The following is a 17,189-nucleotide window of genomic DNA, read 5'->3' as shown; positions in this document are numbered from 1 at the left end:
GTTACGTTCAACATGATTTTGAGGTCTTTACATTCAAATGGTATATAAATTTTGTTAAATAATGATTTTAAAGATGTGTGATCAAGCTGGATGCTTCTACTTTGAAAGAAAAGCACCTGTGTGGTGCCCTAATCCAGATCACACTTCTGATCTACTCTGGGGCTCAGCACAGAATCTGTTTTTTTCTTCACAATAAAAGTGGCCAGTTTAAGCACTTTTTAACAAGAACCTTTAATGTAACATGTAGTTGCAGCCCTTTCAGAAATGTTTTACCAGTCCTTTGGACTTCTGTACATTGCAGGCTGAATTTATATAGGACTAACGTGGTGTTTCCAACTGCTCTGTATCTGGGGTGGGAATTTTGTGTCTGTAAGATACACATCTTGATTGTCCTTTAGTGTTGTTTGTAATTGTCATGGAATAAATACACACTTGTGAGTGCCTAATTCTATTGAATCAACACCACCTTACAAACCCATATTCATTATCTCCATAGCTGAAAATTCCACTGTGAAGCAGGTAAAAATAGGTTCTGCAACAAAATGTTACAGGACATCCTTAACCCTAAACATGAGAACTCCTATTCAGAGTCCCAGTCAGCCATGCATTCCTATGGAATACTAGAAGCTTTTAGGGGCTGAAGGAACGCTCCATTCCCCAGTTTGTTTTTTTCCCCAACTGATAACCAAAATTCCATGGCTCTTGGTGAGCATTGAGCACTTTCAGTCCTGGGCAGCTGTTCTATTGTTCTGGGGAAGGAAAAACCTCCTTTTGCTTATTTTATTTTTGTACTTCTGCAAACCTTGGGGCTCTTGTGAGCATTCTCAGTGACTCCATTTTTGATGGCACAGGGCAAGCAAGTTTGCTAACAGGCTGAGTGATGTATATGCAATCAACCAGGAAGAAAGGATTAAGGCAAGAAGGCCCAAGGAAAATCTCAAAATACAACCTTTCACCATGATGGGCACTTTTTGTGCAATATTAGGTATTAGCAAGGGACACCTCCCTCTTTTGAGTGTGAGACACTTGAAATTGTAAACTGGTTTCCACGGCTCCAAGACCTTTCCAGACATTGTCAGCGTAGATACTAAAGATCTGTTGAGGGCTAAATCAAGTTTAACCAAACACAGATCTGCAGTAAATTAGTAATGCATACAAGCTATTTTGCCTTTGCATTAAAACTGTGTGGGTTCCACATATCATCATAAAGCAAAATGTTATTTAAAATGGCAAAATGACTACTGCCTGGAAACAATTGCTTTTATTTGTTTATATTTATTTAAAACACTTACATAATGCTTCATATTTCAAAATACCCAAGCGTTTTACAAAAAAATAATATGCAATAAAATGATAAAAATACAAATCCCTATTTTCACAGAAAGAGATTGTATCCATGCCTGGAATCTTCCCTTTGGGAAGGCTTGCTTTAAACAGTTTTTAAAAAACAAAACAAAACTCAAAAATTGTTGAGACATGTCTTGTATCAGTGAGGAGGATGTTCTACATAACAGGCACCACTACACTGAAAGACATACTCCAAGTAACCATGGAGCAAACCTCGGAAGCATGTGGTACCATGAGGTGGTCCTCCACAGATGATCACAGTAAGTTAGTCTCTCAGGCCTTTTGTATATTTACAGAAATATGTGAACTGGTGATTACAAAATTACATACTATGATGAAGCTACTGGCCTTGCCTTTAGAAGTCATTTGCTTGACTAATGAATGTATCCAAGCTGGATGAAGGAATTTTTGCTTACTGCCATTTGGGCACGTCCTCCTGTAGCCTTCCCCAACCTGGTGCCCTCAAGATGTTGCTGGACACCAACTCCCATTAGCCCCAGCCAGCATGCCAGTCGTCAGACATAATAGTAGTTGTAATCCAAAACATCTAGTTGGGCAAGGCTGTCCTTCTAGAAAGTCTGGAAGGAACCCACCTGGCAAACTAATCTTATTAAATGCAATGTTTAGTTTTTATATAAAACAAAAGTTGCTAGGGATCATTTCTCTCTTCCTGCCTCAACCCCACCCCACAAAATTCCCAGATGAGAGAAAAGGCATTCTGCACATGCTCATAGACACTCAGCTTTAGTATTCATTTACACATTCCAGGGCTCGGCACACCTATGGCATGTTCTAGGACAGGCCAAGCCTTGCATAATTGTTTGCCAGTTTTATAGCTACAATTGTCTTGCAAATGAGCAAAGTATGTTCACTAACTCACCACTGCTGCTCTTTCTGCCAGTGCTATCAAAAATACCAGTAGGAGCCTTCACAATGCTGCTTGCAGGGTGCACAGGCACTTCTACCAGGCTGTGGGATTCTGCTTTAGGATGTTGTTTTTCAGCAGACTGACTGGCAGCACAAAAGTCTTCGGAAGGGAAAAGAAGAGTTAAATGCTCTACTAGTAAAACAGCAGTCCAAACTCGATGGCTAGCATCTAAGCACAATCATTTCTATCATTTCAACACACACACACAAACATTTAAGCAGGAAAAAAGGCAGGGATAGTGGCCATAAATGAAATCGTTCACGCAGCAACCACTTTAATAAAGCCCATGGACTTCTGTGAAAAGCCAGGTTTTGGCTGCACGCTAAAAAAAGGCCAGCAATGAGAAAGCCTCTGCCAGGACTGGCATCATTAGTCATCTGCTAAGGCCCACTTTCCAGCAGAGAACCCAAATCCAATAGCCCCATATCCTGCTGCTTCTCCTTGTTGTTGCTAGCTGTTTCCCTCTCCCCTCCAAGTGAATGAGTAGTGACAGGAGTGAGTTTCCCCTATGCTCCTTTCTGCACTGAGGATTCCCAGCTCTTGATGGGCTAAAGACTGCTGTGTCTCCTGTAACTCTGTTGCAAAGAGATTCAGCATATTACAATGAAAGAGGGAAATCATACCCGTTGAACTTCACCCTTCCATACTACTATTTAAAACCTTCAGCTGTGCTGTATTAATTATTTTATATAGTCACATCCCACCTTTAATTCTGAAAAATTAAGGTGGTGGCTGTATGGAATACTTACTGAATACGTATCTGGCAAGATTTATTTTATTTATTTATTTATTAAATTTATATACCGCCCGACTAGCGATATGCACGAGGTCCATTGTTACACTTGTTAAAACACCATTAAAAAAACCACTTTAGAACATAATATACCTCCAATTAATTCTTTATCTTTGGTAACAAGCCCTCTTTCTACAAGCATATCTGTTGCATGAAGACCATCTCCATCATCCTTTATAAGTTCATCTTTAGAACCATAACCCTGATCAGACTGACCACCTATGAAAAAGAAAGCAACATACCTTCTAGTAACCTTTTCCCCAAACTGTAATGTCACACTTGATGTTTTAAATTATGAAGTGGAAATTTGTTTGTGTTGCAACTTTGGTTTTTTTAAAGTGAAAAGCTGTTGGTGCCTAGAACACAAAAATATCCACACAGAATATTTGGAATATAATGGGGAAAGAACAGCAGCAGAGACAGAATGAAAAGGCTTGCTTGAGATCTGATTTGCAGAGAGTATTTTTAGTAGGACAGTACAGAAACTGACAAAGTGTAACTCTATGGAGAAATGAAAACTGTTCCCATTTTACATACCACATGAGAACATGCATTCTCCTGCTCTTCTCTCCGGTAAGTTAGTTATTTCACTGCTGTTAGTGACTTGCCCATTGCACATATACAAGCTCACAACCCTACTGAATTAACCTGTCAGACCTGCACTGTGCCTTGGCTCTAGGCCTCACTCTATTACAGCACAGCAACCTCCAGCTTCTCATTAATGCTGCTGTTCTTCCTCTAGGGTCAGCAGAAGCAGGGGTCTCAGTAAATGCCAATTCCAGCAGCTCCTAAATAGTCACACAGCCTGAGAAAACTCAAGACCTCTTTTCTATAGTCCCCTCATTAAATCCATTAGATACACAATGGACAAAAGCAAAAACGGTCAAAAGCAAAAATGCATTCAATATGAATGACAGTCAAGCATCAAACCAAAGTACTGTGGCACAGCCCCTTACCGGCTACATTGTTTAAATGACACACTACATTTTTGCTTATCCACAGGGAAGTGGCAACATGCACAAACTTTGACCAACTAATTGACAATGCAGCTCCCACCATCCTTGCCCATTGGCCATGCTTGCTGGGGCTGATGGGAGTTGTAGTTCAGCAGCACCTGGACGGTCAAAGGTTCCCCACCCCTGATTTACGGTATCATGTTTAAAAAAACCTGTCCCACTCCTTGTGTGACAAAAAACCCATTAATAAATGGGAAAGTTACCTGGAGTGATTAACATTCAAGAGTAGAATTAACGCACATGTGCCTCCATGGTGTCACGCCACACAAGTCTGCACCCCACACCATGACAGCCAAGGACAAATGCAGCACGAAGAGACAGCACAGAGCAAGAAGCAGAGCAACAAAGATCAGAGAGAAGGAATGTTTAGTCATCTACTAGACAAATACAAATCAGGCCATCTACATAGGAAAGAGAGACTCAAAATGCTTTAAAAAGAAAGATGTCAGAGAGTTTAGTCAAGAAAGTGAGAGAAGAGGAAAAACATTTAGATTGACAGACTATGAGGATTTGTGTGTGGCAATGTCTTCAGTTTCTTTCAACAGAACATTGCCTTTATTTTACAGTATTTAAAATGCATAACAAATGCCATTTGAAAGGCTGAGTGAGGGAAGAAAACATTTAAGAAGTGTTCAGAAATGTATGCTACACAGAGCAAACCTCTCCATGCTTATTCATATCTGGACACCAAATGTTTGTTCATGTATATAATATTTTCACCGGATTCAAGTTATTGCTACTTTGTCTGAAACGCTATATTCCATTGAAATTGAAACTTTATTTTTACCCCGCCCTTTTTCCAAACTGGAACTCAGGGCGGCTTACATGTAGTTAAAAACATAGAAAAACATACAATTAAAATACAATTAAACTATGCACAACCTTAAAACCGTAAAAGGCACTTAAAAATCTAAAAACAATTTAAAATAACACAAATAATAATATAAAACAATAAAACAAGCCTTGTAAAGCCCAATCCTAAACACCTATCCCAAAAGCCTGTCGGAATAAAATATTCCATGTTCAGTATGCAGCTGTTTCTTGGCCATTTCCCCCTTTCCCTCACCAAAACATTAGCCAAGTTCAAATACATATTTTTATTTCGGGGTTATAACACAATATATTTCCTGCCAAGAAGTTGTTTGCCAGTTTGTAATTTCAACAGTATACTCTATTCTTATCGGACAGATTACATGCCTGAACAAGAATTTTCATTATGTTCATCCACAGGCACTGAAAGACTAAATTGTCATAAGGTGAGTGAATGCAAGTTCCAAGCTGACGCAAAACCACATTTCCTTATTAATCAACATCACAATCATAAGTCATGCTCCTTTACCCCTTCCCACTAATATTGCCATTAGTTATTCATCCTTCATTAGATACAGAACACCTCCAGAAAGGTATGTTTATGGCTCAATATATATAGACATATACACCCAGTCTGTGATTTACACATGCAGTTTGCTTCTTGGTGACCCTGTGAATTTTAACCTAAATTCTGCAAATAGCATGTATTTTCATGCTCAACATGTCATGGTACACGGTTTTTTGCAACACAGAGAACAGTATTCAGGGAAAACAAGTCAGCAATGTATTAAAAAGAGGGTGTGCAGTTAGTGAATCCCAACATATCTAGTACCTGTGCTAGAGTGATTACCAACGGAATCAAGCCTGACTAAGTCTCTGACGAAGAGTGTGTGCTCCCCACTGTTAGCATCATTAGAACTATCCATACTACCATGGCTCACCGTGTCCCCATCACTTCCACCCGTGATCATCCGAGGAGCTGAAGATATGAACAACAGTGAATTAGTTAGACAAAACTGAACATTAAGGAGACAGTGGCTGGCTGCATTCACACTCAATGCTAAACCATGGTTTGGCATTATGAGAACAAGCCTAGCCTCCCCCTGGGATCACTTGCTACCTCACCCCACCCCACCCTCCAATTCCTGCTATGCAGCAGAAAGGAGGATCAGAAGTTTCTGTGTTAGATTAACCTCTATTTAGCATTTATGATTTAATTAATTTATGAAAAACTTCCCATAAAACAAAGTGATTTAACAATAAAAATCAACACTAAAAACATATATAAAGACAATTTCAATCCAATGCAGACAAAAACTGGGATAAAAATCACTAGCATGTTGTCAAACCATAAATTTTGAATAAGCCTAACTATGGTTAATGAAAACAAGCTATGGTTTGAAACTGGCTTTTCAACTAAACTGAATTAAAATTAACATCGTTGGTCTTGGTTCAGATGACATAGGAAGCTGCAGTTAACAAAAAACAGAAGTTAAAGTTTTCAGATGACTTTTTGCATCTGTGCTGGAGAAGGGGGGCGTGCACACGAGCCTGGGAGGTGGCTAGGTCCATTCTTGTAAATTATGGTTTAGCATTATGCTGAACTAGCCTAGTGGTTCTTAAGCCTACAAAATCACACTTATGAAAACAGAATTATATAATTTTCTTTTCACCATATACAGCTTGATAGTTCAAGAATAAAGTTATATGGATCTTTAAGAAAATCCTCTGATGCTGCCCCAAAGTCATCACCACAATGAAAAGGCACTTTATAGCCTAGTACTGTAGAAGCGGATATTGTTGAAGTTAACTGTAGCATTACCTGATATTGAAGTGACCTGTGAACTCTGTGTAGATTTTCTGAGACACTGCCTAAATTGTGCCATACTGTGTACCACATTCCGCAACTTTGTCCAGAGAAATATACCACTGCGATTACTGCTAGGCCATGGACTCTCCAGAACTGCCTGGAAAAGTGATGTTATTAATCAAATGCTTTCCAGGAATGCAAAATGCTCTATTTTGCAAGCAGACTCAAACCACCCTTATTTATATTCTGTAATCTCAGGACCAATACTATTGTATCATTGCTGTGCTCCATCAGTTCTCTTTTTGTAATAATCCTACTAACAATTATACTTGGGAGCTGTTGGTATTTATTGGGCAATTCAGTAAAAAATATTTTTTTCTTCAGTCAAAAAACTCTTGTTGCCTGAAGCATGCCGACTTGTCCGGCTTACTGATAGGGCCAGCCCTGCTGATTAATATGAACTAGAATATGCCTCAGACTGGTGAGATTATGGGAAAGCAATGGATTATTGGCAGGTAACCCCAGTGTTAGCTATTTTGGATCTCTGTATAGGGCATAATAGAAATCTTAAAATATAAAGAACTCATTCATATGTTACGTGAGCAATAATTGAGCATGCAGCAACAAGAATGAAAGACACTTAAAATGTCTCATTGGTTAAATGGTATGATTACTCGCTTTATTAGAGAAACTAACTCATAAATTGTGAGTAGCACAAGATCAAAGCAAGACAGAAGTTTTTACAGTTTGGTTCGATTGCAGTGATTACATGAACTGGAGGGAACAGGGGAGATCACCATATTTTGCTTATGTGAGGCAATGGATCCTGTAACTTAGCTTTTTATTTATTTTTGGATGGTTAAATAGATTACTGTTGCCAATCTGGATATATCTTCAAATTGTAGAATTGGAAAATGTATTATGACTTTATTAAGAACCGAACAAATGTTATTGTATCTCATTTTCTCATGCCTTAGGCATGACAGAGGTTCAAAAGTGATTCAAGTAGGTAAAGTTGACAGTGGTTTCTTAAAGGCACACAATTTTATCATTCAAAAGGAGAACAGCAGCATATTTGTAATGGACATCATTTTACCTTCACTACTAGGTAGTCTCAACAAGCAGCCACACGTCTGGGAATAGGCTGCAGAGCCTCAAGGCCAGTGGTACAGGTTTCAGCCACAGCCCCACACCTTTTAGAAGCAATAAAAGTCTCCTAAAACTGTCCCTGCATCTCATCAGCCACCTTTGCCATCCCACCCATCTTCCAACATGTCTCACTCCTGCATCTTGTATTCCTGCACCTGCATTTTTTAACCAATGTGCAAAAAGTCACCAGCACAATTACTGCATCGCCTCCTTCATATGTTGACTTCCTCACCAACAACTTTCCATGCCTTAAGTCCTCCTTATCTACACCCCTTCCTTGCAGGGCACATCAGTGAGTTCTAATGTATCCGATCATCCCCTCCAGACCTTAAGTTTGACATTACTGATCTAGCACATGCTATCCAGAGTGCTCAAGCTTCATACAAAGAAAGAGGCCTAAAGAAGAAGATTCCTTAAGTTCATCATTCAGCATAAAAGGAATCTATATTGTGCATCAATCCTTACTTGCATCCGTCATCCTCTCCCTCCCCCCACATTGTTTGTTTACCTTGTTGTAGTAACCATAGGTGATTGCATTGGGTAGTATGCCAGCGTTTTTCATTTCAAAGAAGACCCTCACAGCCAGAACAGGATGACCCCAAAGTCCACAAAGCAGCATTACAACTCTATAGCAAACCTGATAAAGATTGAAAAGTTCACTTTATTAGAAGTAACTTAAGCTTCAGACGTGAATGTCTGTAAACATAGAATAGAAAAGGACTCTATGCACATATCTTAGCAACCAGCAGGGGGAGTAATCACAAAACAACAAAAAATTAAAGCAGCAAAAAATTCTCCAGCGCAGCTCACCATTTGTTGATTAGCTCAGCTGAGGAGGCATTGTCAGCTCTAGAGTGCAAATTTTAACAAGGGGTTTAAATCCCTGCCAAAAAAAACCCCTACTGGAAACAACTTCTGGTTGCATCTGAAAGCATCTAGGACTGAGGATAACATTCCCAACAACTGCTGTGGAATACAATGTTATTACACAAGTGGACACACGCTACACCTCAATACCTGCAAGTAGCAAGAGGCCTGTAAGCAAGTGCAGACAAATGACATTGCATTGAAAGGCCTACAGAATGCCATCTCCTGCCCAAATAAGGTACCTTCCCACCCACTTCCAATTTTGGGGTGGGTAGGTGGGTGGGTGGAAAGAATGCAGAGTTGTTTTAACCTGCCATAATGCTGACAATCCCTCTGCCGTAGGGACTAAAGGCTGTCAATATGTTGCATGAAAATGGGGAAAAGTTCATAGCGACAGTTCAGCATACATGGAAGAGTCACTTTCGGCATGCTACTTTAGTCTGGGTTAAAAGAGAGAGAACATTATCTTTTTTTTCTGTGAACTTTCTCTCATATAACTATCTGAAACGCTGGTTTCAAGAGCATGTGATGCAGGTCCAGCAGAAGGGCTCTGCTGCCATCTCCCATCCTTCTCTTCCTGCCAGTATCCCACTCCCCTCTTTCAGTGCCAGCAGTGCCCCTTCCTCCTCCTCACCCCTGCCCTCTCAATTACATTTATATTTCCATTTTCATTTACTGTACTTTTTCTTGCTGCTGCTGCCACATTTGTAACAACCATCTCTTCACGGCCCTCTCCATTTCTTTTTCCATGACTAGCATCACCATGAGAAAGAGCCAAGGGGATCTGTCACAGAAGAGCTAGCAGAAGACTGAATGGCATGCTAAAACAACTTTTCAAGCCACTGCAGCACAGGCACTCTCACCCAGAAGGTTTCACTCTGAGGAAGGATCCCCTTGGCCCTTTCTCAGAGTGAGAAGAGGCAAGGCAGGGAGGAGAGTGGTGCAAGGGGTGGCAGAGAACCCTGCCTCATTAGGTGGTTGGGTGGGCAGCCAGTCAAGTTAATAGTGAGGTGGGGCACCTATTCACCACACAAACCTGGCAGCTGCTATGTGAAACAATTGTTTCATTCCGCCTCATCATTGGGTCAGCCCTCATATGATGGTTAATGGAATTTGCAGTTCCTAATTTCAGGTTGGGCAGATTATTTCAGAAGAACTGATTCAGTTGTCATTTTTCAATTATTTCCCAACTTGTCAAACTTGACACCTTGAGCCACATGGGGTCTGCATCTCCATGGATACATCTTCTGATTTTTCAATTTAAAATAGATTTAGAAATGGAAATTTAGTACTAAAGGAAGTAAATCCAAGATTATTAAATTCCCTGTTACAGTCCAAATGGAAGAGGAGACAGTTTCAGAATAAGCTTTTTAAAGTTAACAGGTGGTTTAAGCTGACATGTCTGAAACAACTTCCATTTTCTGCATCAAGGAGATGCTAATGCCATTTTTATTGATTTTTTTGTTTCTAGAGAACTTCAAGTTCTCATCTGGCCATCTATTTTTTTATAGGTAGAATGTAAGAAGCAAGTTTGAGTAACTGAACTTTTAACAAAATTTCAAGAGGGTCTGGTTAAAAAAAAGCCAAATTCCTGGGTATTTACTTGACAGCGAAGTTAGCCAAACCTTATCCTCTAAGAGAAGACAACTAAAGTTTGCTTAAACTACTTTCTTACATTTAAGTAGGAAGGGATTGTGTCCAGGGAATACATAATAGTTTTCTACTTCCAAGTCTAAGACAGAAAGAGTCCCTGTGAATGAAGGGTATTAATGTAACATCTGCGATTAAAAAGATCTAAAGTGTTGCTATTGGTATCATAGAATCATAGAATAGTAGAGTTGGAAGGAGCCTACAAGGCCATCGAGTCCAACCCCCTGCTCAATGCAGGAATCCAAATCAAAGCATTCCCGACAGGTGGCTGTCCAGCTGCCTCTTGAATGCCTCCAGTGTCGGAGAGCCCACTACCTCTCTAGGTAATTGGTTCCATTGTCGTATGGCTCTAACAGTTAGGACGTTTTTCCTTGTGTCCAGTCGAAATCTGGCTTCCTGCAACTTGAGCCCATTATTCCGTGTCCTGCACTCTGGGACGATCAAGAAGAGATCCTGGCCCTCCTCTATGTGACAACCTTTCATGTACTTGAAGAGTGCTATCATATCTCCCCTCAGTCTTCTCTTCTCCAGGCTAAACATGCCCAGTTCTTTCAGTCTCTCCTCATAGGGCTTTGTTTCCAGTACCCTGATCATCTTTGCTGCCCTTCTCTGAACCCGTTCCAGTTTGTCTGCATCCTTCTTGAAGTGTGGAGACCAGAACTGGGCACAGTATTCAAGATGAAGCCTAACCAGTGCTGAATAGAGGGGAACTAGTACTTCACGCGATTTGGAAACTATACTTTTGTTAATGTAGCCTAATATAGCATTTGCCTTTTTTGCAGCCACATCACACTGTCGGCTCATATTCAGCTTGTGATCAACGACAATTCTAAGATCCTTCTCACATGTCGTACTGCTGAGCCAAGTATCAACCATCTTATAACTGTGCATTTGGTTTCTTTTTCCTAAGTGTAGAACTTTGCATTTATCCCTGTTGAATTTCATTCTGTTGTTTTCAGCCCAATGGTCCAGCCTATCAAGGTCCCTTTGAATTTTGTTTCTGTCTTCCATGGTATTAGCTATGCCCTCCAATTTTGTATCATCTGCAAATTTGATAAGCATGCTTTGTACCTCCTCATCCAAGTCGTTAATAAAAATGTTAAAGAGCACTGGGCCCAGGACCGAGCCCTATGGTACCCCAGTCGTTACTTCCACCCAGTTTGAGAAGGAACCATTGATAAGCACTCTTTGAGTACGATTCTGGAGCCAACTGTGGATCCATCTAATCGTTCCGTCCATCCCACATTTAGGTAGTTCTAAAAATTGGTAGAATTCAATGTGGTTCATCACATTTCCCCCCCAAAGCAGCTGTGCAGGGTAAGATACAAAGATTTCAAGTCATTAAAAGGGATTCTGGCTCGCTTATTTAGTAGTACATATCCAACTGCCTTATTCAGAGGAAAAAGGAATCTCTGAAGTTCATTAAATCCAAAGCTGAGGAAGCTTGAAATGTTTGGTGGAAAACAGTTAACTAATATAAATATCATTCACAGTTTAAATGCGGTACAGAATTTTTCAAAACTTACTTCATCTAGTGGTTCAACATCAGTTTTCCTCATTTTAATAAGAACCTCATATGCTTGCTGCAGGGCTCTGACTTTGGGATGAGAAACTCTAACATAGGCTGGGAGACAAATGAACCATAAGCTATAACAATGACTGAAGAGACACTTGGCCCATTGTGGAGCATTCGTGTTGTATTTTTTGGCTATTTTATGTGCTGCTTTTATCTCCTGCAGAAAAGTAAAACAAAAATATTCACAGCAATCAGTTGGCACTTCACATCTCAAAGTCCATTAATAACATGCAATGTGGGAGACAGAAAGTGCAGTTTTGGCATTTTTCGTGGCTTCAACTCCACTTCAAATACAGTAGAACCTTGTTATAATGTGTGTGTGAGGGATCAGTGACAAAGGATGCACCCCCATTACAGGGCTTCCACATGATAACAAAAGCCGTGATCTATAAACAGTATTTTACTCAGGGGACATGATTCCTGTGGTATATCCGAATCAACAGTTCAGCAAGCCACATTATAGCAAGGTTCAACAGTTCTCAGAGATACATAATATTTTAAAAGATTTATATACCACTTAATAGAAAATCACCTCTAATGTGCTTACATAAAATATAAAGTATAAGCTTGATTATATATAATTTACTACATTGCTTATGACCCTGTATATTATACAGTCATAATGCATTTTAAAAATAAAAACCTAACCTGTTTTGTCCTCTTTGCCATGAGTGCCGGACTATTTGAAATGTTTCCTCCTGTTGAGGGCCTGCTGAATGAAAGCTTGAGCTCTTGTGGTCTGTCAAAAAGCTTCAAGTCTAACCTAGGGAAGATTTTATAGCTGAGAGAGAGAGAGAGAAAATTTAAAGGGTGTGAACCAGCCTGTTTTTTTGTTATAGCACAATATACTTAGTATAAGACACCCTCTCCATGAACAATCAAGAAAGTCCAGTTGTGCACTGAGGTGTTAGCAATATTTTTGAGAGAGAGATGAATGCAGCTTAAATGCAAGCTGTAAAATTATACTAGAACACATAATGCAATGATTAATCAATTTATTTTAGTCATTGGTTTTGGGGACTCTATGTAGTCATTAATGTTCTAATTAACATAATCTCAATAATCTCTTCTGTATTATCTATCACACTCACATACACACACACACATGTGTGAACAGAACATATGATGCTGCCTTACATCATTGACCCATCTTGCCCAATATTGTCCACTCTGACTTTCAGAAAGTCAAGATTTCTCTCTCACTGCTGGTACCCAAGACCCTTAACTGACAATGCCAGGGATTGCTGAATGCAAAGCATGACTGCTACAACTGAGCTATTGCCCCTTCCACTCTCACTTAGAGCCATCTGAGAGGATTTAATTAAGATGACTGAACCAGACCACTTCTCTATATGCTTTTAAAATATTTTGTATTCCTTTCGAAGGCATTTGAATTATACCGGAATGAAGGCCCTAAACATGAACAGGTATATAGATAAAGTCCAAAGAGCTACTTTAGATATGCCCAAAGCTGGGAGCTGGGAGGTTCCCAGTGGAATTATGTTTTTACTCTTTCTTTGAATGGCAGACTGCAATGTTCATATCACAAACTGCTTTTGAATCCTTCCTCCAGTTTCAAGAGAAGTGGGATGGGTGGTGAATGGGCATGAATGGAAGAACACCTATTTGAGAAATGCAAGTCCTAGCTTCCCTTGGGCATACAGAACTAGCTGCATAATGCTTTGGATCAAGGCTATGTTTCGCATTGCAGCTTACATCTAGAAAGTAGGCTATGCAATATTGCAGTATCGAGATATCTTTCTTTAACAAGTCAGTCAATCATTTTCATAAGTCAGTTCAATCATTTTCATAAGTCAAAATAGGTTTCAAAAATCGGAAATACCCAACACATCCCCCAAAATCTTACCCATAAAACTATCTCCAGAAGGCCAACTTTCATGCCATAGCAATTTGATAATGGAGTTAGACAGAGAAAAGCACCAGCAGATACTGAGCACCATGGCTGCAATGTTATAATTCAGAACAGACCAAAAGCAAGGTTGTGATGCCCTTTTTTAAAAAATGCAGGCAAATATAAAAAGCTGCACTACAATGGAAAATCTAGGTAAATGGAACAAAGAGAAATGCATCCAAGTCCCATTACCTGTACTTAGGTAATCTCTCCTGTCCATCATCAGGGGGAGGCTCTGGCGGCATTATGAACACTGTGTGTTCACTCTTCTGTGACTCATCAAGTTCAATCAATCGAGTATCCTCTGCAGAGTCTATATCAACCTACAAATACATCATATTCCAGTTTCAGGTCAAGATGCTAATTCAATGCCTTATCATGCATCTCTAAGTACAGGAAGTAATACTAAGAAGAACAAGAAAAAACACAGACAGCTATAACTGTATGTGCATCTTCCAGCCATGTGACAAGTTTGTTTATTTATTATTTGTACTTACGGCCTACCCTTCACCAAGTGGTCCCAGAGCAGATTACAAAAATGTCCACTGGAAGATCAACACATGGCCAGCATACAAGCCATGCATGTTGTGGCTATTGGATGCTCTGTACCAGTATATTAAAGATTCCAAGGTATATGCTTAAAGCACCATGATTTCCACTCCCATGTTATTGCCATACATATTCATTACCAGGAAACACTTAAAATATCCCTATGATAAGTAAATAAATACCTTATCTCCTTTTTCGGATCCTTTCTCTGGAAAAAGCTAGAAAAGGTAATAGAAATAAGATTAGAAATTCCTGCAAATTAAAAAACACAATGAGTTCAAACTTTTCCCACCCTCCTTACCTGACAAAAGCCCTGATTGGACATTATCACACAAAACACAGAATAGACAGGTAGGTATAGTATCCAGTGTAAGGGAGATTCACATAACTAGCCTGGATGTTATCTCCTTAACAATGGCAAGGGGAATGAGGGAGGAAGCACACAGTTCCACAGATTATCCCTATGCCACCATATAGGGAGTGTAAGCGGTTGATATACCATCCAAAACAAGCTCCAAGAGCTCTTCACACAGGTTAATACAACTATAACCTAGTCCATTCTAATACACAGGCATTTTCATGTATGTTAATAGATATTGCTTTGATACACTCTAAAATGGGAGGGCCCTTTGAGTATTTCCTGTATAAAAATACAACAAAAATAGGAACCCAAACTGTTTTAGGAGGTAGAATTTCATTCTTGCAAAACTAAATAAGGAGAGACTCAGGAAGGTTATGCTAGATAGAGTTAAAAGCCACATAGCTATAAGCTATGTTTCCTAACACTATCACATTTATTCAGGCAAGAAAAAGGAGATTTTACCTTTTCTACACAGTCATCAAAAAATGCCAGGCCAGTATCTTTGTCACTCACAAAACTGCATTCTTCAATGAAGCGACTAAATATCTGTGTCTTTGTTAAAACCATGTAGAATTTTGTGTAGGCACGGTCCCTACTTTTTAAAAAACCTAGGTAAAAAACATACAAGACAACTGCTAAAAATATTTGCTAGAGACTAAAGGTTCACAATCAACTCATTTGTCTATTTAACTTCTAACTTCAGCACCCACCATTTCTCTATTATATTATAAGCATTCACTATTTGCATTTATTTACATCATTGTATACTACCCAATGACAACTACTATAGCACAATGGGAAGGACAGCCTGGCTGGGAGTCCAGAGTCTGTGAGTTCAAATCCCTGCTCGTGTCTCCTGGGTATAAAGGGCCAGCTAAAGATCACCCCCACAGTGAGTGGCTCAGGGGTTACGTGCCCTGCCACCTGTGCAGCCGTGGGCAAGCTGCAGAGTACCAAGGAGCCCAGTTGCCCCCCAGCTGGCAGTTGTGGACAAGGAAGGGGCTGGCTTGTGCAGCTATGGCAAGCTGAGCAGGCCCTAGCCAGCTGGGCAGGACTGGCCTCAGAGGGAGGCAATGGTAAACCCCCTCTGAATACCGCTTACCATGAAAACCCTATTCAGAGGGTCGCCATAAGTCGGGACCGACCTGAAGGCAGTCCATTTCATTTTTCATACTAATTACCAACTAACAATGTCCTCTGGGTGGTTAACAATCAAAGTTAACAACTATAAAAACAATCCAGAAGAACCCTAGATGTTAAACACAGTAAAGTCAACCACAGCATACATTTTTTAAAAAAACAGCCCAGCAACAACTAAACATACATTAACACAGCCTTTCCCAACCAGTGTGCCTCCAGATGTTGTTGGACCACAACTCCCATCAGCCTCAGCCAGCATTGCCAATGGTCAGGAAAGATGGGAATTGTGGTCCAACAACATCTGGAGGCACACTGGTTGGGAAAGGCCGCATTAACAAAATAGAGCCAGACACACTGAAGATCTTAAAATGTTTGGGAAAACAAAAAGGTCTTTATTTTGTAGGGGCACTCTGAGAAGGGCCTTTGAAGATCTTTTGGTCTGGGAGGAAGTGATCCTTCAGGGAACCTGGACACAAACCATTTATGGCTTTAAAGTTTAAAACCAGCACTTAGAATTTGGGCAGGAAAGGGAGTGGCAGTCATTGCAGCTAGTAAAGTACTGCCATGATATGATCAGAACAGCCATTCTCAGTTAAAAACCTTTCTACCCTATTTTGAATCAAATAAAGTTTCCAGATCATTTTCAAAGGCAGCCCACGTATAACACATTGCAGCATCTAAGCAGGTTATCAAAGCATGGACAAATTTAGCAAGGCTATCTCTGGCCAATTAGGGTCACTTATATCAACATCAATAATTTAAGATATGCAGACGATACCATACTCTTAGCAGAAACCAGTAATGATTTGAAACGAATGCTGATGAAAGTTAAAGAGGAAAGCACAAAAGCAGGGCTACAGCTGAACGTCAAAAAGACTAAAGTAATGACAACAGAAGATTTATGTAACTTTACAGTTGACAATGAGGACATTGAACTTGTCAAGGATTATCAATACCTCGGCACAGTCATTCACCAAAATGGAGACAATAGTCAAGAAATCAGAAGAAGGCTAGGACTCGGGAGGGCAGCTGTGAGAGAACTAGAAAAGATCCTCAAATGCAAAGATGTATCACTGAACACCAAAGTCAGGATCATTCAGACCATGGTATTCCCGATCTCTATGTATGGATGTGAAAGTTGGACAGTGAAAAAGGCAGATAAGAGAAAAATCAACTCATTTGAAATGTGGTGCTGGAGGAGAGCTTTGCACATACCATGGACTGCGAAAAAGACAAATAATTGGGTGTTAGATCAAATTAAACCAGAACTATCACTTGAAG

At 39.9% G+C, this 17,189-nt stretch overlaps 1 protein-coding gene across 1 annotated transcript in view; it reads right to left on the bottom strand.

Annotated features, from left to right (window-relative positions):
- The window catches only part of DENND4C (DENN domain containing 4C), a 111,860-nt gene that overhangs the window by 17,649 nt on the left and 77,022 nt on the right, over positions 1–17,189 (bottom strand). Inside the window, exons 13-22 of the mRNA XM_061630751.1 lie at positions 15,231–15,376; positions 14,590–14,625; positions 14,051–14,181; positions 12,595–12,727; positions 11,897–12,103; positions 8,362–8,490; positions 6,717–6,861; positions 5,727–5,873; positions 3,162–3,287; positions 2,228–2,374 (exon numbers count right to left, since the gene is read on the bottom strand). Of these exons, the coding sequence (XP_061486735.1) occupies positions 2,228–2,374; positions 3,162–3,287; positions 5,727–5,873; positions 6,717–6,861; positions 8,362–8,490; positions 11,897–12,103; positions 12,595–12,727; positions 14,051–14,181; positions 14,590–14,625; positions 15,231–15,376 (1,347 nt within the window). The remainder of the gene's footprint in view (positions 1–2,227; positions 2,375–3,161; positions 3,288–5,726; positions 5,874–6,716; positions 6,862–8,361; positions 8,491–11,896; positions 12,104–12,594; positions 12,728–14,050; positions 14,182–14,589; positions 14,626–15,230; positions 15,377–17,189) is intronic.

This window comes from Rhineura floridana, chromosome 1, assembly GCF_030035675.1.
Source record: "Rhineura floridana isolate rRhiFlo1 chromosome 1, rRhiFlo1.hap2, whole genome shotgun sequence".
NCBI lineage: Eukaryota > Metazoa > Chordata > Lepidosauria > Squamata > Rhineuridae > Rhineura > Rhineura floridana.
This window is presented reverse-complemented; position numbering and strand designations above follow the sequence as displayed.